At 43.5% G+C, this 24,664-nt stretch overlaps 1 protein-coding gene across 4 annotated transcripts in view; it reads left to right on the top strand.

Moving 5' to 3' along the window:
- The window catches only part of chd6 (chromodomain helicase DNA binding protein 6), a 363,558-nt gene that overhangs the window by 243,668 nt on the left and 95,226 nt on the right, over positions 1–24,664 (top strand). For all 4 annotated transcript variants that reach the window (XM_072244838.1, XM_072244818.1, XM_072244846.1 and 1 more), the window contains 5 exons: positions 6,530–6,585; positions 9,622–9,739; positions 11,808–11,894; positions 22,395–22,529; positions 23,205–23,326. In XM_072244838.1, the coding sequence (XP_072100939.1) occupies positions 6,530–6,585; positions 9,622–9,739; positions 11,808–11,894; positions 22,395–22,529; positions 23,205–23,326 (518 nt within the window). The remainder of the gene's footprint in view (positions 1–6,529; positions 6,586–9,621; positions 9,740–11,807; positions 11,895–22,394; positions 22,530–23,204; positions 23,327–24,664) is intronic.

The following is a 24,664-nucleotide window of genomic DNA, read 5'->3' on the forward strand; positions in this document are numbered from 1 at the left end:
AATGCCCCCTTGAATTCCATGCCTTCTTACTTTCTCAATAAGCCTTGTATGGGGTACCTTATCAAATGCTTTGCTGAAATCCATATACACTACATCTACTACTCTTCCTTCATCAATGTGTTTAGTCACATCCTCAAAAAATTTAATCAGGCTCGTAAGGCACGACCTGTCCTTGCCAAAGCCATGCTGACTATTCCTAATCATGTTATACCTCTCCAAATGGTCATAAATCCTGCGTGTCAGGATCTTCTCCATCAACTTACCAACCACTGAAGTATGACTCACTGGTCTATAATTTCCTGGGCTATCCCTCCTCCCTTTCTTGAATAAAGGAACAACATCCGCACCCCTTCAATCCTCCGGAACCTTTCCCGTCCCCATTGATGATGCAAAGATCATCGCCAGGGGCTCAGCAATCTCATCCCTTGCCTCCCACAGAAGCCTGGGGTACATCTCATCTGGTTCTGGCGACTTATCCAACTTGATGCTCTCCAAAGGCTCCAGCACATCCTCTTTCTTAATATCTACATGCTCAAGCTTTTCAGTTCGCTGCAAGTCATCACTACAATCACCACAATCACCAAGATCCTTTTCCATTATTAATACTGAAGTAAAGTATTCATTAAGTACCTCTGTTATTTCCTCTGGTTCCATACACGTCTTCCCACTGTCACACTTGATAGGTCCCATTCTTTCATGTCTTCTCTTGCTCTATAAGACACAATATATGTAGCAATTAAATCGTGCAAAAGAGAGCAAAATAATGAAGTAGTGTTCATGGACAGAAGTCTGAAGTGTAAAACATTGAGTGTGTACCTCCTCCCTGATGGTAGTAATGAGAATAGGGCATATTCTGGATGGTCAGGGTCCTTAATCTTAACTTGGTGATCAGGTGGAAATCATTGAAATATAAAAATAGAGTAGGTGTGGAGTAGATGCTTCCACTCTGGGATCACCAGAAGACAGCCATAACAATTCCAAAGGAAATCAGGATAAATTTCAGTTTCTGGTTTGGTGACAAAGTGAATGTTGATATCACAGTTGGAGTAAAAGACAAAAATGTGTTTAAAGGAGACTGATAAACTCACATGGTAGAAAGGAATAGGCCAGACTAATGGGGTAAATGCTGTGGGGTGGAAAAAGATCTGTGTTGATCATAAGCATTGGCAAATCGTAGTGCATGCTGTATCTATCACAGTATTATGGTATGAGAGTCAGTCGATTGGACATAATTTTCTTGCTCTAGTTTGTCAACATCTTTGATGACTGTCTGTGTAATCGTGTTTGATGTGTCATCCATTCTTATCCCATCATGCTTTTGTGAAAAATCTTTGGGATATTTGTTTATTTATTTTAAATTTAGAGATACAGCAAAGTAACAGACCCTTCCAACCCAACGATCCTGTATCGCCAAATTACTCCCATGTGACATAGAATCGGATGATGTAGGATCCTTCAGGATAGAATTAAGAAACTGTAAGAGTAAAAAGACCCTGATGGGAGTTGTATAGGGGCCCCAAACAATAGCCAGGATGTGGGATATAAATTTCAATGGGAAATAGAAGAAGCATGTAATGTTAAGAAAGAAGAGAGAGAAAAGAGAGAAAACTGCAGGCCAGTTAGCCAGACTTCAGTAATTGGAAAGATGTCCCTTAATAATTGGGAAGTCCATTTTTAAGGATGAGGTTTTGGGGTATTTGGAGGCACATAATAAAGTAGGCCAAAGTCAGCATTGTTTCCTTAAGGGGAAATCTTTCCTGACAAATCTGTCGGAATTATTTGAGGAAATAACAAGATGGATAGACAAAGGAAAGTCAACAGATGTTGTTTACTTGGATTTTCTGAAGGCCATTTGCAAGGTGCTGCGCATGAGGCTATTAACAAGATAAGAGCCCATGGTATTACAGGAAGGATATTAACATGGATCAAAGATTAGCTGACTGACAGGAGGCAAATAATCGGAATAAAGGAGGCCTTTTCTAGTTGGCTCCTAGTGACTAGAGGTGCTCCCTAGGGGTCAGTATTAAGACCACTTTTGTATGTCAACGATTTGGATGGTGGAATTGATGGCTTTGTGGCGAAGTTTGCAGATGATAAAAAGATAGGTGGAGAGACAAGTAATGTTGAGGAAGCAAGGAGTCTGCAGAAGGACTTGGACAGATTGGGAGAATGGACAAAGAAGTGGCAGATGAAATATAGTGTAGGTAAGTGTATGGTCATGTACTTTGATAGAAGGAATAAAGGTGTAGACTATTTTCTAGATGTGGAGAAAATTCAAAAATCAGATGTGCAAAGGGACTTGGGAGTCCTTGTGAAGGATTCTCTAAAGGTTAACTTGTGGGTAGGGAGGGCAAATGTAATAGTGGCAGGACAACCAAGGATGTGATGTTGAGGCTTTATTAGGCATTGGTCAGACCGCAGTTGGAGTATTGTGAGCCATTTTGGGCCCCTTATCTAAGAAAAGATGTGCTGGTTCCGGAGAGGGTCCAGAGGAGGTTCAGGAGAATGATTCTGGGAACGAAGGGGTGAATGTATGATGAGCATTTGTCTCTGAGCCTGCACTTACTGATCTTTAGGAGAATGAGGGGTAATGTCATTGAAACCACCTGAATATTGAAAGGCCTAGATAGAGTGGATGTGGAGAAGATGGTTTCTATAGTTGGTGAGTCTATGACCAGAGGGCACAGCCTTATCATAGAGGGACGTCCATTTAGAAGAAAGATGAGGAGGAACTTCTTTATCCGGAAGATGATGAATCTGTGGAATTCATTGCCATGGATGGTTGTGGAGGCAAAAGCATATATTTAAAGCAGAGATTGATCGGATTTTGGTTAGTCAGGGCATCAAAGGTTATAGGGAGAAGTTAGGAGAATGGAGTTGAGTATGATAATAATTCAGCCATGATGAAATGGCTGAGCAGACTTGATAGGCCGAGCTGGCTAATTCTGCTCCTGATGTCTTGTGGCCTTACAGACCAATGAACCTATTAACTTGTACATCTTTGGAATGTATGAGGAAACCCACACAACCACGGGTAGAACATACAAACGCCTTACAGACAGCAATGAAATTGAACCTGGGTTGCTGGCATTATAATAGCATTAAGCTAACCGCTCGTTGTTGTGCAGAAACACACCACTTAGCCCCGCCAGATCACGTTTATGCTCCACCAGAGCCTTCTGTCAAGTTTTTCAACTAAATCCAGCAATATTTTCCTCCTGCCCCACTCCCTCCTATGTATGTTCAGCCTCCCCTTAAATCTATCCTGCACAATTCCTTGTGGAGTTCTAGGTGGAATTTCTGAAGTTAAAGGAGTTAGATAATGACAAGTTAGAGTCGTAGAACACCACAGCACAGAAACAGGCCCTCCACCCCATCTACGCCATTGACCTACACCTGGGCCATGGCCCTCCATACCCCTCCCATCCACGTACTTATCCAAACTTCTCTTAAATGTTGAAATTGAACCCACATGCACCACTTCCAGTGGTGGCTTGTTCCACACTTTGAATAAAGAAAGGTTCTTAAACCTTTCACCCTTAACCAATGACCTCTACTTGTTGTTTTCAAAGAAGTTCACAACATCACTCTATCAAACATCCAAATTCGTCACAGTTCAACTCGACAGCAAACTTGACCTCATTGGAAACTCCTTCATTCAATAAGATTTGCTACTAATACTCCCTCTACCCAAGATCAACAAGAGAGTGGAATCTTCTGCCGCCAGACTTGCGCAGTATTTCTGACATTAATATTTTTAAAGATAGACTCAATCAAATCGATTTAGGGGATCTAGTCAAAAAAGCTTACTTTACAATTCCGCACCGTTAACACAGATTGCGCGTTATAACAGTCATCCGGCAATGCTTGCGCAGTACCAAGCAGAAGCAGAAGGTTCACTGCATGGTAACCCTGAACAAGGTTGCAGGATCACAAGATCACAAGACAAAGGACCAGAAGTAGGCCATTCAGCCCATTGAGTCTGCTCTGCCACTCCACCATGAGCTAAACTATTCTCCCATCTAGTTCCAGTTTCCGGCTTTTTCCCCATATCCCTTGATACCCTGACTAATTAGATACCTATCAATCTCCTCCTTAAACACCCTCAATGATCGGGCCTCCACAGCTGTATATGGCAATGAATTCCACAAATCCATGGCCCTCTGGCTAAAAATATTTCTCCTCATCTCTGTTTTAAATGTGTACCCTCTAATTCTAAGGTTGTGGCCTCTTGTCCTGGATTCACCCACCAAGGGAAATAGCCTTTCCACATCTACTCTGTCCAACCCTTTCAACATTCCAAATGTTTCTATGAGATCCCTTCTCATTCTTCTATACCCTAATGAATACAGTCCAAGAGCCAACAAATGCTCTTCATATGTTAGCCCCTGCATTCGAGGAATCGTCCTCGTAAATCTTCTCTGAACTCTCTCCAATATCAGTACATCCTTTCTAAGATAGGGGGCCCAAAACAGCACACAGTATTCCAAATGAGGTCTCAGCAGTGCCCCATAGAGCCTCATCAACACCTCCTTAACTCCTCTTGAAATGAATGCTAACATAGCATTCGCTTTCCTTACTGCCGATCCAACCTGGTGGTTAACCTTTAGGGTATCCTGCACGAGGACCCCCAAGTCCCTTTGCACTTCTGATTTTTGAATTTTCTCCCCATCTAAATAATAATCTGCCCAATTATTTCTTCTTCCAAAATGTACAATTGTACATTTCTCAACATTGTATCTCATCTGACATTTCTTTACCCACTCTCCTAAACTGACCAAGTCTCTCTGCAACCTTTCCGTTTCTTCAACACTTCCTGCTCCTCCACCTATCTTGGTGTCATCTGCACACTTAGCCACAAAACCATTTAATCCATAATCTAAATCATCGATATACATTGTAAAAAGAAGCAGCCCCGACACTGACCCCTGCGGAACACCACTAGTAACCGGCAACCAATCAGAATAGGATCCCTTTATTCCCACTCTTTGCCAATTGAAGTGAGCACAATGTTCATGGAGAGTGGGATTTATAAGATAAGACAAAACTTTATTTATCCTTAAGGAAATTATTGGTACAAGGTTGATCAGTCAGAAACATATACTTTAAAATACAAAATGTAAGCATTGAGGTGTGAAAAAGAATACAAAATGTGCATGAAGAGGTAATAGTGCAAAATACAGATGTGCAATGAAACATATACTTATATACTTGAGGAGGAGAAATTGTAGAGTCTTACAGCGAGAGGGAAAAAGGGTCACCTGTGACGTTCAGTGGTGCATCTTGATGGAATCAGTCTGTTACTAAAGATGCTCCTCTGTTTGTCCAATGTGTCATGGAGGGTGTGAGATAACGCTCTGTAGCTTCTGCAGCATCCTCCTCTCAGGCAGAACCATCAGGGAATCCAGTTCCACCCCCAGAACAGAACCAGCCTTCCTAATGAGGTTATTGGTCTTCTTGGCATCAGCTGTTCTCACCCTGCTGCCCCAGCAGGCTATGGCGTGAAATAGAATGATGGCCACCACCGAGTTGTAGAACATCTGCAGCAGGGTACTGCAGACGTTGAATGACCAGAGCCTCTTCAGGAAGTACTGTTGGCTCTGTCCTTTCTTGTCTAGAGCCCCTGTATCTTTAGTCCAGTCCAGTTTATTGCCCAGGTGAGTTCCCAGATATTTGTAGTCCCAGACGACTTCCACATCCGTTCCCTTGATGGAGATGGAATGTTATGGAGTCCCACTAAAGGTGTTTTCACTTTCCTGAAGTCCGTCACCAACTCCTTTGTCGTAGTGATGTTGAGTTGCAGGTGATTCAGCCCACATCACTTAAGAAAGTTGTCACCACTCTTCTGTACTCAGCCTCTTGACCCTGGCTGCTACAGCCCACAACCGCTGAAAACTTCTGCAGGTGGCAGAACTCCAAGATGTATCTGAAGTCTGAGATGTAGATGGTGAACAGGAAGGGGGACAGGACAGTCCCCTGAGGTGCCCCTGTGCACCTGATACTGAGCCGTTATCAGATACCAGAGCTGTGTATCTGATGCACAGCTCTGCAATCTCAGATTATGTGGCTGTCTGGACAGGTAGTCTGTATTCCAGGACTCTGGTGGGGCATCCACCTGCATCTCTGTGAGTGAGGAGAAATCAGGCTGTACTGATAAGAATCATGAATTTAATGTAAATGTTCATATGTGAGGCAAAGCAGGAAGGTTTTTTATTGGTTTGATGTTCAAGCAGAGCTTGGGAGGGTGAAGCGTAGAAGGAATCAGTATTGTATTATAGTATTATATGTATTGCTGCTAATTTAGTGCGAAGTAAATTATACTCTTTAGATGATAAGTTCATCGCCTTTATGAACAAGAATGGAGGGTTAAGAGTAAAGGTAATCATGTAGAATTCTGGAGGGGAGGTGACATGAACAAGCTGGGTGTAGCTTGTATTGAAATCACTGATACATGAAACAGTGTGCTGACCATGGAATGAACAATTAAATACTTTTTCCTTCATTCACCAGCTATTTTGTGTTTCAACAGACCCCTGATGGGACCACACAGGAGGTGGAAGAATTCTATGTCAAATACAGGAATTAGTAAGTATTGAGGGTATTTTCTTCTAATTGTGTTCTGCTGATACTCCTCTGCAGTCTTGATGTAAAGTTTGGCCTGGGCACCTTGGTTTAGTCCTCATCAATATACCTAGCCCAACTTGGTTTTCCCTTGAAGAGAAGATGGTAGAATGGTGTTGTTGCAAAACTATTCCATAGTCTGTGTTCAAGAGACGCTGAGTCCTTGAATTTCCTGTCATAGAATATGTCAGATTTTTCCTGCTTTTCATACCAGGGAGACATTTTCAGCTTAATGAGAGGAGTTAACAGATAGCTCTTCAAAGAAATGGTGCATGTACAACGGGCTGAATGGTCATCTTCTGTGCCTTACACTTCTTTGCTTCTTTTTAATTGTTTCCCTTTCAGTGTATTCCATTTTTGAAAGACAATTTTACTGTTTCCATAACAGCCTTTCAAATGAAAATACTTCTGATGCTGGGAAAGTGGATGAAGGCAAAGCAGTGGATGTAGTCTTCATGTAGTCTTTAGTAAGGCATTTGACAAGGTCCTGCATGGGAGGTTAGTCAAGAAGGCATTCAAGATGAAGTAGTAAATTGGATTAGACATTGGCGTTGTGGGAGAAGCCAGAGAGTAGTAGTAGAGGGTTGCCTCTCTATGATTAGTGGAGTGCCACAGGAATCGGTGCTGGGTCTGTTGTTGTTTGTCATCCACTTCAATGATCTAGATGATAATGTGGTCAACTGGATCAGCAGATTTGCAGTTGACACCGAGACTGGAGGTGTAGTGGAGAGTGAGGAAGGCTATCATGGTTTGCAGAGGGATCTGCATCAGCTGGAAAAATGGGCTGAAAAATGCAGATGGAATGTAATGCAATTAAGTGTGAAGTTTTGTACTTCGGTAGGACCAACCAGAGTAGATCTTACACAGTGAATGGTAGGGTACTGAGAAGTGTGGTAGAACAGGAAGTTCTGGGAGTACAAGTCCATAATTCATTGAAAATGGCATCACAGGTGGATAGGGTCATAAATGAAGCTTTTGGCACATTGGCTTTCATAAATCAATGTATTGAGTACAGGAGATGGGATGTATATCTAGATGCTGGTAAGGCTTAACTTGGAGTATTATGTGCAGTTTGGTCACCTGTGTACAGGTAAGATGTAAGTAAGGTTGAAAGAGTACAGAGAAAGTCTACAAGGATGTTGCTGGGTCTTGAGGACCTGAATTATAAAGTAAGATTGAATAGGTTAGGACTGAATTCCTTATACCATAGATAATTGAGAGGAGATTTGATAGAGGTATGCAAAACTATGAGGGTTTAGATAGGGTGAATGCAAGCAGGCTTTTTCCACTGAGGTTGAGTGGAACTACAACCAGAGACCATGGTTTAAGGTGAAATGTTTAAGGGGAACATGAGAGGAAACTTCTTCACTCAGAGGGCCGTGAGAGTGTGGAGTGAGCTGCCAGCACAAGTGATGCATACGAGCTTGATTTCAACATCTAAGAGAAGTTTGGATAGGTACATCGATAGTAGGGATATGGAGACCTATGGTCCATTTACAGGTCAATGGAAATAGGCAGTTTAAATTGTTTTGGCATGGACTAGATGGGCTGAAGGGCCTGTTTTTGTACTGCTTTATGACTCGAGACTTAAAACCAATGAGAGCTCATGTTGCAGTACCTTTGGGATATCTTCAGGGTAAACTTTGTATATACATAGGTTTGTCATAGAATCATAGAATTGTATAGCATGAAAACAGGCCATTTGGCCTATCTTGTACACACTGACAAATGAGAAGCCTGTATTAATTCCATCCCTCAGCACTTGGTTTGTGTCCTTCTATATCTCAGCGATTCTGCTGCTCATTCTGGCATTAAATGTGTCTGTGATGATAAACTCTGTTGGGCACTACATTCACTCCCTGGATGAATAAGGGGGGGCCCTCACCTCCCCTCTAAATTTCCTCCCCCACTTACCTCTAGTTTTATCTACCCCAATATGAAGAAAGGATTCCTGCAGTCTACCTTATGTCATAGAGTAGGTGTTCCTAACCTTTTTAATGCCATGGATCCTTGCCATTAACCAAGGAATTCTGTAGATTCCAGGTTGGGAACCCCTATCATACAGTCAAAGAAAAGGGCCCTTTGGCCCATCTAGTAGTAGACAGCCGTCGATCCCAGGGGATCATGGGTTTGCACCTCTGGTGGACTATGTCCTCTCCAGGGCACAAGCCTGGTCGGGAAGATTTGAAGAACCGGCTGTTGCCCCATGCAGCGGGTTCCCCCTCTTCACGTCACTGATGTAGTCCAAGGGAAGGACAAGCGCCGATACAGCTTGGCATCAGTGTCTTCGCAGAGGTTGCCAGAGTGAAGTTGTAAACAACACCAAACTGCCTTAGGGACCCCAGCTCTGGATTTCTTCCTTGGGGTTTACTCCCAAAGCCTTTCCCATGGGTGGGTATGACCGCAAAACAACAGAGGTTTAAAATCAGAGTTTTCCTTCTCCAAGGCGAGTTGCCATCCAGGCTGATGAGCCCCACATGCCTGATGCAACTGGTTTTAAGGTGCCAGTGATCCACCTTTTCCCCTTCTCCTGTCAGTAGAAACAGTTCTGCCAGGCCTGGTAGCTAAGCCACACATGATGGCCAAGAGTTGAACGTGGTTGTCAGAGGCTGTTAGAGTGGCACGCCATTTGGAGCATTTTATAGGTAGTGGGAGCTTATCCCCACTACCACCCCTGGCTATGACAACCTTAGGAACTTTAGGCCCAGCTAGTCTATGTTGTACTATTAATCTGCCTAGTCCCATCAACCTGCACCTTGGACCATAGCCCTCCCATCCATGTACGATCCAATTTTCTATTAAGTATTGAAATTGACCCTGCATCCACCAGTTGCGCTGACAGCTTGTTCCACACTCTCACCATGTCCTCATCTTTTTATGTTCCCTGTTAACCTGCGCTCCAGGGAGAAGAGGGCCGGCCTCTTCAGTCTCCCCTCATAACTGAACTGTTGCACTTTGCTTTCTTGCATGAACATATTACAAAGTGCATATATGTTTCAGCTCGTACCTGCACTGTAAATGGGCCACGGTGGAGGAGCTGCAGAAGGATAAAAGGATTCACCAGAAGATCAAGCGTTTCAGAGCCAAGCAGGCGCAGATGAAGAATCTTTTTGTTGAGGTAAGGAGGAAGATTTGCGGTCAACAGATGGTTTAGGTTGGTGTATATGTGGAGTTCATTGTCACATATGACTGTGGAGGCCAGCTCATTGAGAGTATTTAAAATAGGTTCCTGATAAGTCAGGGTGTAAAGGTAATGGGGAGAAGGCAGGAGAAAAGGGATTGAGACAGATAATAAATCAGCTGTGATGGAATGGCAGAGCAGACTCAATGGGCCGAATGGCCCAATTCTGCTCCTATGTCTTATGGTGAACTGGTGGTTTATCATGCTGTCTGATTTGTTAATGTACAAGGAGGATAGAAAGAATCTGGGCCCAGGGTTTTGATGGATCACAAATGACAATAGCTCATTGACTGCAGCTTCCCATGTTTTGTCTGCAGTGGGTCACAGCCTAAGTCATGACAGTTGCCTTGCTGAAACTTCTGCAACAGTGCTTTCCCCTCCATTGGTAGAGTTTAGGCTGAAACTAGAGTGAAGACCCTCCCTATAGGTGTTCCCTCAGTCTGCTGCTGGAGCTGGTGTTGTCGAAACCACTTCAGCTGCTACATCACTATAAACGCGGAGCTTGTGGTTCTGGACAACTTGGCATCAATTCCCAAAGCTTCCACTGGATTCTTCACATAAACACCCTCCTTTTCTGCTGTGACTTTGGAAGCTAATGAAGAAAATGGCCAGTGTGTAGTGGGCAATGCAGTAGTGTAGTGGTTAGTGCGATGCTAACATAGGTTGGGGTGTTCCAGAATTCAACTGCTTGGCATATGTTTGTACGTCCTCCCTGTGAACCATGCAGGTTTCCTCCAGGTGCTCTGGTTTCATCCCACAGTCCAGAAACGTACCAGTTAGTCAGTTAATTGGTCGTTGTAAATTGTCCTGTAATATACTAGTGTTAAATAAATGGGTTGCTGGGCAGTGTAGCTCATTGTTCTGCACGTATCTATAAATAAATAAAAATCTTAAAAGCCTGCAAGAGTATGGGGTCACACAGCACCAACACAGGCCGCCTCAGTTTTTGCACAGGTACCAAAACTTGTGTTTCCGAGGATTTAGAATGATTGAAGTTTTCCAGCATTTATGGCAACTGGGGCAGGTAGAGTGAAACTGTTCCTTCTGCTTTGGACAGCTTGGACTTGCTATGATTCAAAGCTAGGCCTTTCAGGACTGAAGCTAGGAAGATCTGCACACTAGGAAAGCTGAGATTCTCGTTTACTTATGAACAGCAGGATATTTCTGGCTGATGAACGGTTTAAATTAGCATTGTGGTTGGCACGGACATTATAGGTTGAAGGGCCTGTTCTGTGCTGTAATGTTCTAATGATTACATTTGTACAGGGTGTTGTTGCAGTTACACTGAGTAGGGTACTGGAGTAGTTAGGTCTCTCCACTTTATCATGACCTTCTCCCCTCACCTCTGTCATCTTGATGCAGGGTTTCGACTCAAAACATTGAAGTTCCTTTCTCCTCCATCGATTCTCCTTGATCTGCTTGACCTGATTCTCCTTGACCTTTAATAGGCCATTTGTTGCTTTGTTAAATACTGGTCATGGTCTTGTACTTGCTTAGGACTTTGAAATTGCTCTGAAAAAAGCCCCCCCCCCCCCCCCCCCCAGCCGTCTGAAGCAACAGAACTTTCCAGCACAATGTTGGGTCAATGAAGTAGAGTTACACTGCACAGAAACAGGCCAAGCTGGTCCAGGCTGACAAGATTCCCATTTGTCTGATGTCCCCTGAAACCTTTCCTATCTATGTGGTGGCTGTGTCTGCATGTGTGTGTGTGTGTGACCCAGGTCTCCAGTCTGTGCCCACATGGGTGGGGGTCTCTGTTGACATGTGACCTGTATCCTTGATCATTTTTCACTACTTCACCCCAACCCACACCTCAAACCCTTAAGTATCCTGCCTGATGTCTATCTGTGGCCTCACTGCCAGACCTGTTTTAGTCATCAGCACCATTCACTTTGACACTGGGATACTGGTTGGCTCAATGTACTAGATGGGGTGAAGGTGACACGGTACTTTCTTGGGTAGCTGTGGTACTAGACTGTTTGCATCTTCTATGTTCTCCACACAGCCTGACGAGGAGCCCTTTAATCCAGATTATGTCGAGGTTGACCGAATCTTGGATGTAGCACATACAATAGACTCTGAAACATCAGAGGTAAGTACCTTCCTGGTACTTGGAAGGTTATAAAGAAATCTAGTAAGTGAATTGGAATGGTAAAGGGGGTTGATGGAAACTGTTCATGAAATCCAGAAAAATCTTTAACTCAGAGCGGGTTGTTTTGAAGTGTAACCAGAAAGTTCTTCCCCACAGAAACAATAATACAAACTTACAATTCTGTAAAGGCTGTGTGCTGAGAGAATCAATTCAAGCTATGGACAGTCTACTCAACCCCATAAAGTTGTGTTGATCCTGATGACTATTTATACTAAATGTCCTCATCCTGTATATCGGCCATATCCCTCCATTCCCTTCATATAGACATGTCTGTCTAAAATCTTTGTAAACTTCACCAAACTGCCTGATTCCACCACTATCCCTAGTAACTCATTCCAGGCACCTCCATTCTCTGTGTAAAACAAACAATGCTGTGCATGCACTCTTGCATGCTTCTGTTTTCATAGTCATTTTTAAATCGTACTGTTTAATTCATGTTTCTTTTTCTCATTTTCTTACCAAAATGTATTTCATCCCATTTCTCTGCATTCACTTTCCTCTGCCATATCTATCCTGGTTTCCTGCCTTATTACTGTCCTCCTCACTGTTTGTCACATTTCAGCTTTCCTTCATGTGTAATCTTTAAAATCGTATCATGTGTAAGTTTCTTTGACCTGTATGAATAATAATATAAAGGTTATGGCAATTATACTGTTCCTTAAACCCTTCCTACATTGCCATTAGTATGCTTCTTAAAACCCACCTTGTTGACCAAGTGTTGTCTCAGTCCTCCCTAGTCTTTACTTGACCCAGTATTCATTATATGTCTGAGACACCTTGGGATATTCTTTCATGATGAAGGTGCTGTAGAGCAGCACGTTTCTGTTGTCTTGCCCCTTACTCCTTACCTTTTATATATTAACAAGTTGTGTAAAATAATCAAAAATAGACTTGTCTTTGGGAATAATTGTTCATTTTTGCATTACAATTCCCATACTCAGAGCGTGCATAGGGTCACCAAAGTGATAGCAGAGCTCAGGAGTCATTGAAGTTAATAGTTCTGCAGAATCTTGATGTATACCCGTGATTGAAGATGACATTTCATGCCTCATCTAATGAGGGTGTTTGTTTAAAATGATGAAGGGGTTCAGTTTGATTTTAATTTTGATATTTTTCTTTCTGGGGTGAACCTAGAGCAGGTGGCATCATCCCAGAATTGGGCCGAGATTAGTGAAAGTGAAATCAAAGATCTTATTGGCAGGGAGAAGTTAAGTCTCACTGTGAAAAGGCTGTGGATGCTCGAATCATCTTCAGTTCTCCATAATCAGGTTTATTAAAATTGAGACAACAGGAATTTTGCAGATGCTGGAAATTCAAGCAACACACATCGAAGTTGCTGGTGAACGCAGCAGGCCAGGCAGCATCTCTAGGAAGAGGTACAGTCGACGTTTCAGGCCGAGACCCTTCATCAGGACTAACTGAAGGAAGAGTGAGTAAGAGATTTGAAAGGGGGAGGGGGAGATCCAAAATGATAGGAGAAGACAGGAGGGGGAGGGATGGAGCCAAGAGCTGGACAGATGATTGGCAAAGGGGATACGAGAGGATCATGGGACAGGAGGTCCGGGAAGAAAGACGGCGGGGGGGAGGGGGGGACCCAGAGGATGGGCAAGGGGTATATTCAGAGGGACAGAGGAAGAAAAAGGAGAGTGAGAGAAAGAATGCGTGTATAAAAATAAGTAACAGATGGGGTACAAGGGGGAGGTGGGGCATTAGCGGAAGTTAGAGAAGTCGATGTTCATGCCATCAGGTTGGAGGCTACCCAGACGGAATATAAGGTGTTGTTGCTCCAACCTGAGTGTGGCTTCATCTTTACAGTAGAGGAGGCCGTGGATAGACATGTCAGAATGGGAACGGGATGTGGAATTAAAATATGTGGCCACTGGGAGATCCTGCTTTCTCTGGCGGACAGAGCGTAGGTGTTCAGCAAAGCGGTCTCCCAGTCTGCGTCGGGTCTCGCCAATATATAAAAGGCCACATCGGGAGCACCGGATGCAGTATATCACCCCAGCCGACTCACAGGTGAAGTGTTGCCTCACCTGGAAGGACTGTTTGGGGCCCTGAATGGTGGTGAGGGAGGAAGTGTAAGGGCATGTGTAGCACTTTCAAATCTCTTACTAACTCTTCCTTCAGTTAGTCCTGATGAAGGGTCTCGGCCTGAAACGTCGACTGTACCTCTTCCTAGAGATGCTGCCTGGCCTGCTGCATTCACCAGCAACTTTGATGTGTGTTTATTAAAACTGAGGTCTGTCATGAAATTTGTTGTTTTGTGGCAGCAGGACAATGCAATACATAAAAAAATTACTATGAGTTACAATAAAAATAAATAGTGCAAAAGATTAATAGTGAGGTAATGTTCATGGGTTCATGAACCACAGAAATCTGATGACGAGGAGAAAATTTGTTCTTAAAACATTGAGTGTGTGTTTACAAACTCCTGTACCAGCTTGATGGTGGTAATCCTAAACTAACGTTTATAACTTCACTCACCACACTGAACTGGTTCGACAACCTACAGACTCACTTTTAAGGACTATTTACAGCTCATGTTCTCAGCATTAATTTTATTTGCATAGTTTGTTTTCTTTTGCATGTTGATTGTTTGTCAGTCTTTATTTATGTCTAGTTTCTCATAACTTCTACTGTATTTCCTGTAAATGCTTGCAAGAAACACGTCCACAATATCCTGAAATAGGAGGGTGAGCAGCCAGAGGTCGTGGTACATATTAGTACCAACAACATAGGTTAAAAAAAAGGGAGGAGGTCCTGAAAACAGAATGCAGGAAGTTAGGAAGGAAGCTGAGAAACAGGACCTCTAGGGTAGTAATTTTGTGATTGCTGCTTGTGCCACGCAACAGTGAGTATAGGAATAGAATGAGGTGGCAGATAAATGCATGGCTGAAGGATTGGAGCAGGGGGCAGGGATTCAGAGTTCTGGATCATTGGGACCTCTTTTAGGGCAGGTGTGACCTGTACAAAAAGGACAGGTTGCACTTGAATCCTGGTGGGGAGGTTTACTGATGCTATTGGGGAGGGCTTAAGCTAGATTTGTGGGGGGGTGGGAACTGAAGTGAAGAGGCAGAGGATGGGGTATTTGGCGCACAGCTTGTAGGGAGTTTGTGACGAAGGATAGGCAGATGTTAGAGCAAAGATGCACTCAGCCTGATGGTTTGAGATGTGTATTTTAATGCGAGGAGTATCATAAAGCGGATGAACAGAGCGTGGATCAATACGTGGAACTATGATATTGTGGCCTTTACAGATGTCTCAGGGGCAGAAATAACTGCTTTATATTTTTTCAAAAGGGACAGGGAGGTAGGCAAAAGAGGTGGAGGTGTGGCATTGCTAATCAGGGATAGTGTCATGGCTACCGAAAAGGAGGAAGTCATGGAGGGATTATCTACCAAGTCATTGTGGATGGAAGTCAGAAACAGAGAGGGGGCAATAACTCTACTGGGAGTTTTTTATAGTCCCCCTGATAGTAATAGGGACATCAAAAAGCAGATAGGGAGGCAGATTCTGGAACAGTACAATAATAATAGGGTTAGAACATAGAACATAGCAAACCTACAGCATAATACAGGCCCTTTGGCCCACAATGCTGTGCTGAACGTGTACTTATTTTGAAATTACCTAGGGCTACCCATATCCCTCTATTTTCTAAGCTCCGTGTATCTATCCAGGAGTTTCTTAAAAGATCCTATTGTATCTGTCTTCTCCATAGTCGCCGGCAGCCCATTCCACGCACTGACCACTCTCTGCGTAAAAAAAAAAGTACCCCTGACTTCCCCACTATACCTACTTCCAAGCACCTTAAAATTGTGCCCTCTCATATTAACCATTTCAGCCCTGGGAAAAAGCCTCTGACTATCCACACGATCAATGCCTTTCATCATCTTATACACGTCTATCAGGTCATCTCTCATCCTCTGTCGCTCCAAGGAGAAAAGGCCAAGTTCACTCAACCTATTCCTGTAAGGCATGCTCCCCAATCCAGGCAATATCCTTGTTAACCTCCTCTGCACCCTTTCTATAGTTTCCACAACCTTCCTATAGTGTGGTGACCAGAACTGAACACAGTACTCCAAGTGGGGTCTGACCTATGTAGCTGTAACATTACCTCTTGGCTCTTAAACTCAATCCCACAATTGATGAAGGCCAGTGTACTGTATGCTGCCTTAACTTAATTCCATAGTTAATGAAGGACAATGCACCGTATACCTTCCTAACCACAGAGTCAACCTGCACAGCAGCTTTGAGTGTCCTATGGACACGGACCCCAAGATCCCTCTGATCCTCCACACTGCCCAGAGTCTGACCATTATATTATATTCTGCCATCATAATTTACCTACCAGAATGAACTACCTCACACTTATCTGAGTTGAACTCCATCTGCCACTTCTCAACCCAGTTTCGTATCCTATCATGTCCCGCTGTAACCTCTGATACCCCTCCACACTATCCACAACATCCCCAATTTTTTTGTCATCAGATAATTTAGTAACCCATCCCTTCACTTCCTCATCCAGCTCATTTATAAAAATCGCAAAGAGAAGGGGTCCCAGAACAAATCCCTGAGGCACACCACTGGTCACTAACGTCCATGCAGAATATGACCCATTTACAATCACTCTTTGCCTTCTGTGGGCAATCCAATTCTGGATCCACAAAGCAAGGTCCCCTTGGATGCCATGCCTCATTACTTTCTCAATAAACCTCGCATGGGGTACCTTATCAAATGCCTTGCTGAAATCCATATACACTACATCTACGACTCTACTTTCATCAATGTGTTTAGTCACATCCTCAAAATATTCAATCAGGCTCGTAAGGCATGACCTGCCTTTGCCAAAGCCATGCTGACTACTGCTAATCATATTATGCCTTTCCAAATGTTCCAAATCCTACCTCTCAGGATCTTTTCCATCAACTTACAAACCACTGAAGTAAGACTCACTGGTCTATAATTTCCTGGGCTATCTCTACTCCCTTTCTTGAATAAAGGAACAACACCTGCGACCCAAATATTGTGATGGGAGATTTTAACTTCCCTAATATTGACTGGCACCTTTCTAGAGCAAGGGGTTTAGGTGGGATGGAGTTTGTAAGGTGTGTTCAGGAAGGTTTCCTGACACAATATGTAGATAAGCCAACTAGAGGAGAGGCTGTACTTGATCTGGTATTGGGCAATGAACCTGGTCAAGTGTAAGATCTCTTGGTGAGAGAGCATTTTGGTGGTAGTGATCACAACTCTGTCTCCTTTACCATAGCATTGGAGAAAGATAATTTGAGCAAACATTTAATTGGGGTAGGGGGAAATACGATGTTCTTAGGCAGGAACTTGGGAGCAGGTGTTCTCGGGAAATGCACAGCAGAAATGTGGCGAATGTTCAGGGAATATTTGCATGGCGTTCTGCATAGGTATGTTCCATTAAGGCAGAGAAAGGGTGGTTGGATAAAAGAACTGTGGTGTACAAAGGATGTGGAAAATCTAGTTAAGAAAAGAAAAGCTTATGGAAGGTTAAAAAAACTAGGTACTGAAAATTACAAGGATGACAGGAAGGAGCTCAAGAATGAAATTAGGAGAGCTTGAAGGGGCCATGAGAAGGCCTTGACGAGCAGGATTAAGGAAACTCCCAAGGCATTCTACAAGTATGTGAAGAGCAAGAGGATGAGTCATGTAAGAATAGGATCAAATGGGGAGCCAAATTGAAAATGTGTGCATGGAATCAGAAGAGATAGCAGAGGTACTTCATGAATACTTTGCTTCAGTATTTACCAGGGAAAAGTAATCACCTTGGCAATTGTGGAGATGACTTACAGCGGATTGAAACACTTCAGCATAAAGACATTAAGAGAGAGAATGTGTTGGAGCTTTTGAAAACCAATGAGTTAGATAAGTCGCCAAGCTACTGTGGGAAGCGAGGGAGGAGACTGCTGAGCCTCTGATGATGATATTTGCATCATCAAAAAAGACAGGAGAAGTACTGGAGGATTTGAGGTTTGCAAATGTTGTTTCCTTGTTCAAGAAAGGGAGTAGAAGTAACCCAAGAAATTATAAACCAGTGAGTCTTCCTTCAGTGGTGGGCAATTTGTTGGAGAAGATCTTGAGAAGCAGGATTTATAAGCATTTGGAGAGACATAATCTGATTCAGCATGGCATTGTCAAGGGCAAGTCATTCCTTATGAACCTGATTGAATTCTTTGAGGATGTAACAAAACACGTTAATGAAGGTAGAGCAGTGGATGTAGTGTATATGGATTTCAGTAAGGCATTTGATAAGGTTCCCCATGCAAGTCAAGTCAAGTCACTTTTTATTGTCATTTCCACCGTAACTGCTGGTACAGTACGCAGTAAAAACAAGGCAAGGTTTTTCAGGACCATGGTGCTACATGAAACAATACAAAAACTACACTGAACTATGTAAAACAACACAAAAACTACACTAGACTACAGACCTACCCAGGATTGCATAAAGTGCACAAAACAGTGTAGGCATTACCATAAATAATAAACAAGACAATAGACACGTTAGAGGGCAATAGGCTGCTGTCAGTCCAGGCTGTGAGTATTGAGGAGTCTGATGGCTTGGGGGAAGAAAATTACATAGTCTGGTCATGAAAGCCTGAATGCTTCGGTGCCTTTTGCCAGATGGCAGGAGAGAGAAGAGTTTGTATGAGGGGTGCGTGGGGGCCTTCATAATGCTGTTTGCTTTGCGGATGCAGCATGTGGTGTAAATGTCTGTAATGGCGGGAAGAGAGACCCCGCTGATCTTCTCAGCTGACCTCACTATCTGCTGCAGGGTCTTGCGATCCGAGATGGTGCAATTTCTGAACCAGGCAGTGATGCAGCTGCTCAGGAAGCTCTCAATACAACCTCTGTAGAATGTGGTGAGGAGGTGGGGTGGGAGACGGACTTTTCTCAGCCTTCACAGAAAGTAGAGACGCGGCTGGGCTTTCTTTGCTATGGAGCTGGTGTTGAGGGACCAGGTGAACACCAAGAAATTTGGTGCTCTTAACGATCTCTACGGAGGAGTCGTCAATGTTCAGCGGAGAGTGGTCGCTCCGTGTCCTCCTGAAGTCAACAACCATCTCTTTTGTTTTGTTCACATTCAGAGACAGGTGCACCAGTCCATTAGCTGCAGCACCTCCTCTCTGTATGCTGACTTATCGTTCTTGCTGATGAGACCCACCACGATCGTGTCATTGGCGAACTTGATGATGTGGTTCAAGCTGTGTGTTGCAGCACAGTCATGGGTCAGCAGAGTGAACAGCAGTGGACTCTGAGGGGTTCCCTGTGCTCAGTGTGATGGTATTGGATATGCTGCTTCCGATCCAGACTGACTGAGGTCTCCCAGTCAGGAAGTCTAGGATCCAATTCATTCAGAAAATAAGGAGGCATGGGATCCAAGGGGTCTTTGCTTTGTGATCCAGGATAAGCTTGCCCACAGAAAGCAAAGGGTTGGTTGTAGATGGTTTGTATTCTGCATGGAGGTCGGTGACCAGTGGAGTTCAGCAGGGATCTGTTCTTGGACCCTCCTCTTTGTGATTTTTATAAATGACCTGGGTGAAGAAGTAGTAGGATGGGTTAATTAATTTTCTCATGACACAAAGGTTAGGGGTGTTGTAGATAGCTTGGAGGGTTGCAGGGGTTACAGTGGGACATCGCTAGGATGCAGATCATGACTGACAAGTGGCAGACGGAGTTCAATCCAGATAAGCATGAAGTGGTTCATTTTGGAGGCCAAGTCCGTGAGTTTCCTGATGAGTTCAGGCATCAAATTATATAGTGAGAAGGCAGGTGTGTGGGGTTGAGTGGGATCCAGGATCAACCACGATGGAATGGCAAAACAGAGTCAATGGACTGAATGGCCTGATTCTGCTCCTATGGTTTGTGTTCTTATGGAAAGATGTAAACAAAGTTGAAAGAGTGCAGAGAAAATTTCCAAGGATGTTTCTGGGTTTTGGAGGTCTTGAGTTATAAGGAAAGATTAAATCAGTTAGGACTATATTCTTTAGAACATAGAGGAGATTTGATAGAGGTATAGAAAATTGTGAGGGGTATAGATAGGGTAACTGCAAGCAGTCTTTTGCCACTGAGATTGGGTGGGACTACAACCAGAGGTCATAGGTTAAGAATGAAAGGTGGAAAGTTTAAGGGGAACATGAGGGGAAACTTCTTCACTCAGAGGATCATGAGAGTGTGGAGTGAGCTGCCAGCAGTAATGGTTTAATGCGAGCTCAATTTCAACATTTAAGAAAATTTTGGATAGATACATGGATAGCAGGGGGATGGAGGGCTATGGTCCAGTTGCAGGTCATTGGGAGTAGGGGGTTTAAATGATTTTGGCATGGACTAGATGGGCTGAAGGGCATGTTTCTGTGCTGTACTTCTCTATGACTTTGAACCTTGAGAAAAGGTCATGTCCTGAGTTGTGAGGGACATGCAAGTCTGGCTCATTGGTGAGGCCGACGGCAGGGGATTGAGTTGCTTCAGTTGTGGCAAGGTCCTGGTGTGGGGTTACGTTGGAATTATCGGCCTTTTGCAGTTGCCCTGGGAAGGAAAGATGAGGTGGTGTGGTTTGAGCAGGGGTCTCGGCTGGGTGCACTGGAATCTGTGCTGGGGTGGGGGTTGGCCCCTCCCTTCGGTGCGGTTCAGTGGTTGAATTTAATATCAGAAAAAAACGCAAGCAATGAATGACAGAGACATTTGAACTTCAAAGCCCCCATCCCATGCACAAGCAGCAGCAGAGATATCAACCCTCCCCCCTGCCCTCGCTTGCTCCAGCAAAAGCTCCATCCTCCCTCCTACCACCATGCAAGCAACAGCAAAGTCTCCTCAAAGAGCATGATCAAGAATCTATCAAAAAACTACTGTTCATCCCAACACTTCAGACAGCTTCTTTCTCATTAGCGAGGGAGAGAGGGATATTCCTATAACAAACGAGAGCAGGAGATCAGCATTTCTCTCTTTCGATGTTACAGTCTGCCACATCTGAGTCCCCAACTCAAGGACCAACAGGCAAGAGACAGAGGAATCACTCAAGTGCAGGGGCCTTCTTCCAGCAGCAGCGCACACTGCCTGCTGTCTCAATGCTTATTTCAGTCACGTGCGATGCTTCAGTCACCAACATTGGCGAAGAGCTGGGTTGTCCACGGGTCAGCTCCCCAAGCTGCACGTCTTCTGGGCCACAAATGCCTGGCCGCAAGTCGAGCCTGAAAACGAAAACCCACTTCCTGAGAAGAAACGTAATTTGTGCTGCAGCTGTAGATCACGGACTCTGATAGGATCCCAGCCATCTTGAAAAGAAAGACCTGAGAAAAGAAGCTGTTTCACAGAAAAACTGGAAGAAGTCGTTTGGCTCTCCAAAAACCTCTGGCACCATCTTCTCTAGCTTGGTGCTGCTCTCTGGTGTTTGCTCAGCGGAAGAACAAGCTGGACCAGGACAATCTATAGTCATGTCACTCAGGAACTTGAATGTAACTTTTTTTTTCTGACTGCATGTTTTTCTGTCATCATATCCATAATGTGCTCTATGCAGTGCACTGATGGCAATACGTTTTGCATCTTGACCCTGGAGGAATGCTGTATTGTTTGGTTATATTCACATATTGAACTTGGTCTTGATGACAAGTTCGAGATTGTTGGATGGATTTTTGTTGGCTATGAGTTTTGAGGGATGTAAATATGGCTGGCTGAAAGGAGATGGTACTGATCTAAATGGATCTGGTAATATCGTAGCAATACACATAAAATGCTGGAAGAACTTTACAGGCTAGGCAGCATATATGGAAAAGAGTAAACAGTCGATCATTCAGACCAAGATCCTTCATCAGGACTGGAAAAAAAAGATGAGAAGTCAAAGAGTAAGAAGGTGGGGTAGAGGGGGAAGAAGTACAAGGTGGTAGGTAATAGGTGAGACCAGGAGTGTGAGTGGGGTGAAATAAAGAGCTGGAAAGTGGATTGATGAAAGAGAGACAAAGGGCTGGAGAAGGGGGAATCTGATAGGAGAGGGTAGAAGATCATGAATTGCCCATCACCTTCCTCTGCTGCTCCTCCCCCTTCCCTTCGTTCCATGGTTGCCTACATTTTCCTATCAGATTCCCCCTTCTCCAGCCTTTTATCTCTGTCACCTATCAACTTTATAGCTCTTTACTTCTCATCTCCCCCTCTCCCGGTTTCATCTATCACCTAGTACTTCTTCCTTTCGTCTCCCATAACTTCTTAATCTGACTTCTATCTTTTTTTCCGAATTCTGATGAAAGGTCTTGGCCCGAAACGTCGACTGCTTACTCTTTTCCATAGATGCTGCCTGGCCTACTGAGTTCCTCCAGCATTTTGTATGTGTTGCTTGGATTTCCAGCAACTGCAGATTTTCTTGTACTGGTAATGTCACAGATAATTTACCACTGTTTAATATTTGATGATCTGTTTCCCAAGCCTGTGACTCATTACTTGGTGAAGTGGTGCTCCCTACCCTATGAAGAAAGCACTTGGGAGCTGGTGGAAGACATCGACCCAGTAAAGATACAAGAATATGAGGAGTTGCAGATTGTGCCTGAAATCACACATGTGGTAATGACATTTCGCCTGTTTGTGTGCATATACCACTGTTAACTAATGAGAATAGCTAATTAATGAGAGATCTCATTAACTAAAAAAATCAATAGTTTCTTAAAACCAAGGCAGTCTTACATTTGAGAGTTAGAAGGGTAATATGTGCAAACTAATTTGAAAGTGAATTCCATAACTGAATTTGGAAGTTAATTTTTTAATCAGAAAGCAAAAATAGGTAAAAATGAACATTTCTTTCTAAATTTAGTATCTTAAGGAAAGCTGATTATTTATTCTAATTCAAAGTCCGTAAAGAAGAAGGAACAGATGATTTTTTTTCCCCTTCCCACATTCTCCCACCCCATTGTTAGATACCTGGCCTCATATCTTGTTTTATGTGGAGTTGTTGGTAGAGATTGATTGCTAGGATGAGAAATTAGCTCCAGAGTGGTTGCCTCCTGTATCTAACAGGATGGTTCACAATGAACTCTGGCCTTTAATTTAATAGTCATTCCTCTGGGTCACATCCTAGTGGTGAAACTGAGGTGAAAATAAAAATTGTACTTTCATATCTTATGAGTCAGTTAAATAGCAGGGTAGTAGGGATTAGTGTTTAAACTCTGCTGGAAACAGAGAAAAGATGTGCTGCCCACACCCTTTTTGTTACTATCAACTGTTCCCTTTTGTTTGAAATAGGAACGTCCTCCCGCTGAAACATGGAAGAAAATGGAGCTGTCGCGGCCATACAAAGCAGACAACAGACTCAGGGAATACCAGCTGGAGGGAATGAACTGGCTGCTCTTCAACTGGTACAACAGGTGAGCGAGCATGTGGTTTCCCACATTCCTCCCCATTTTCTGTATGCAATCTTATGCTTGCTTACTCTCTAATTTTCTTTCCTACTCGGTCCCTTCTCTTACTCTTGGATTCCCATGCCGCACTCTCTCTTTTCACTGCTGCCCCTGCCCTTCTCCCTCTCTCCTCTCTTCATGAGACCAGGTCTTTGTATGCGTAGGAGTGAATCCTCTAAGAAGTATCAGCTTCTGTCGAAATTCTTCACTTTGCTGATGTACTTAGTTAAGTGACTCCAGCACACTCAGCAGTTGTACTATTTTGTTCGCATCACGTGAAGACAAGATGTCTTTCCAAGTAAACAATGTACAATAGCACATACTGTAAATGTGAAGTAGATGTGTGTGAATCGCTTCGTGGGACAGGTGATGTTTGAAAAGGAAAGGTTAATGTTTCTGATGTGCCCAAACTCAATTGTTGCCTCTCCTTGTAAGGCGACTGACCATGCCAACTGAATGACTCTGGCCTTTATGCTAAACTCCTCTTTGTTTACTTCCTTTAAAACTTCCACAGAATTAAAATCAAAAATAACTACAGTTAATAAAAATCTGAAGTAATAAAAACTGAAACTGTGTCATGCAGTATCTGTAGAAAGAGAAACTAAGCTACTATTTCAGTCTGGGACCCTTCAGAACTGGGAAAGAGAGAAAGGAAGTTAGTTTCTGTTGCCGAGATGGCGGTGGAAAGGTCAATAAGAGAAAGGGAATATCCTGAAAGGGTGAAACCAAATGGGTTAATGTGACAGTGAGAAAATTCTTTGCTGTGTCTAATCCTATCATAGACATTCCTTCTTTTCCATCCTCTCATTCTCCTCTGTCCACATACAAGAGAAAATATGCAGATGCTGGAAATCCAAGCAACACACACAAAATGCTGGAGGAACTCAGCAGGTCAGGCAGCATCTATGGGAAAGAAAAAGTACAGTCAACGTTGTCCTGCTGAAGGGTCTCAGCTCGAAACATCAACTGTACTTTTTTCCATAGATGCTGCCTGGCCTGAGAGTTCCTCCAGCATTTTGTGTGTTGCTCCCCTGTCCACATGCTTCTTTTCTCACTCCATTCAAGGGTCTTTGAGCTGAAACTGTAACTCAATTATGTTCCTATTGACGTTACTCAACCTACCGAGTGCTTCATTGTCTTTCTGTTTTTGTTTTGCATTTCCAGCAACTGCAGCTGTTTGCTCCACTTTTCTTAGGTCACTTGTCATTTATAATCATGGGAGAAAGGATTTGATGCATCTGTGCTTGTAGTTTTTATTGTGGTGGTTAAGGTGGCAAAGCCGCCTTACTTTCCCAATAGTTATGG

The sequence above is a fragment of the Mobula birostris genome, chromosome 2 (genome assembly GCF_030028105.1).
Source record: "Mobula birostris isolate sMobBir1 chromosome 2, sMobBir1.hap1, whole genome shotgun sequence".
Classification (NCBI taxonomy): domain Eukaryota; kingdom Metazoa; phylum Chordata; class Chondrichthyes; order Myliobatiformes; family Myliobatidae; genus Mobula; species Mobula birostris.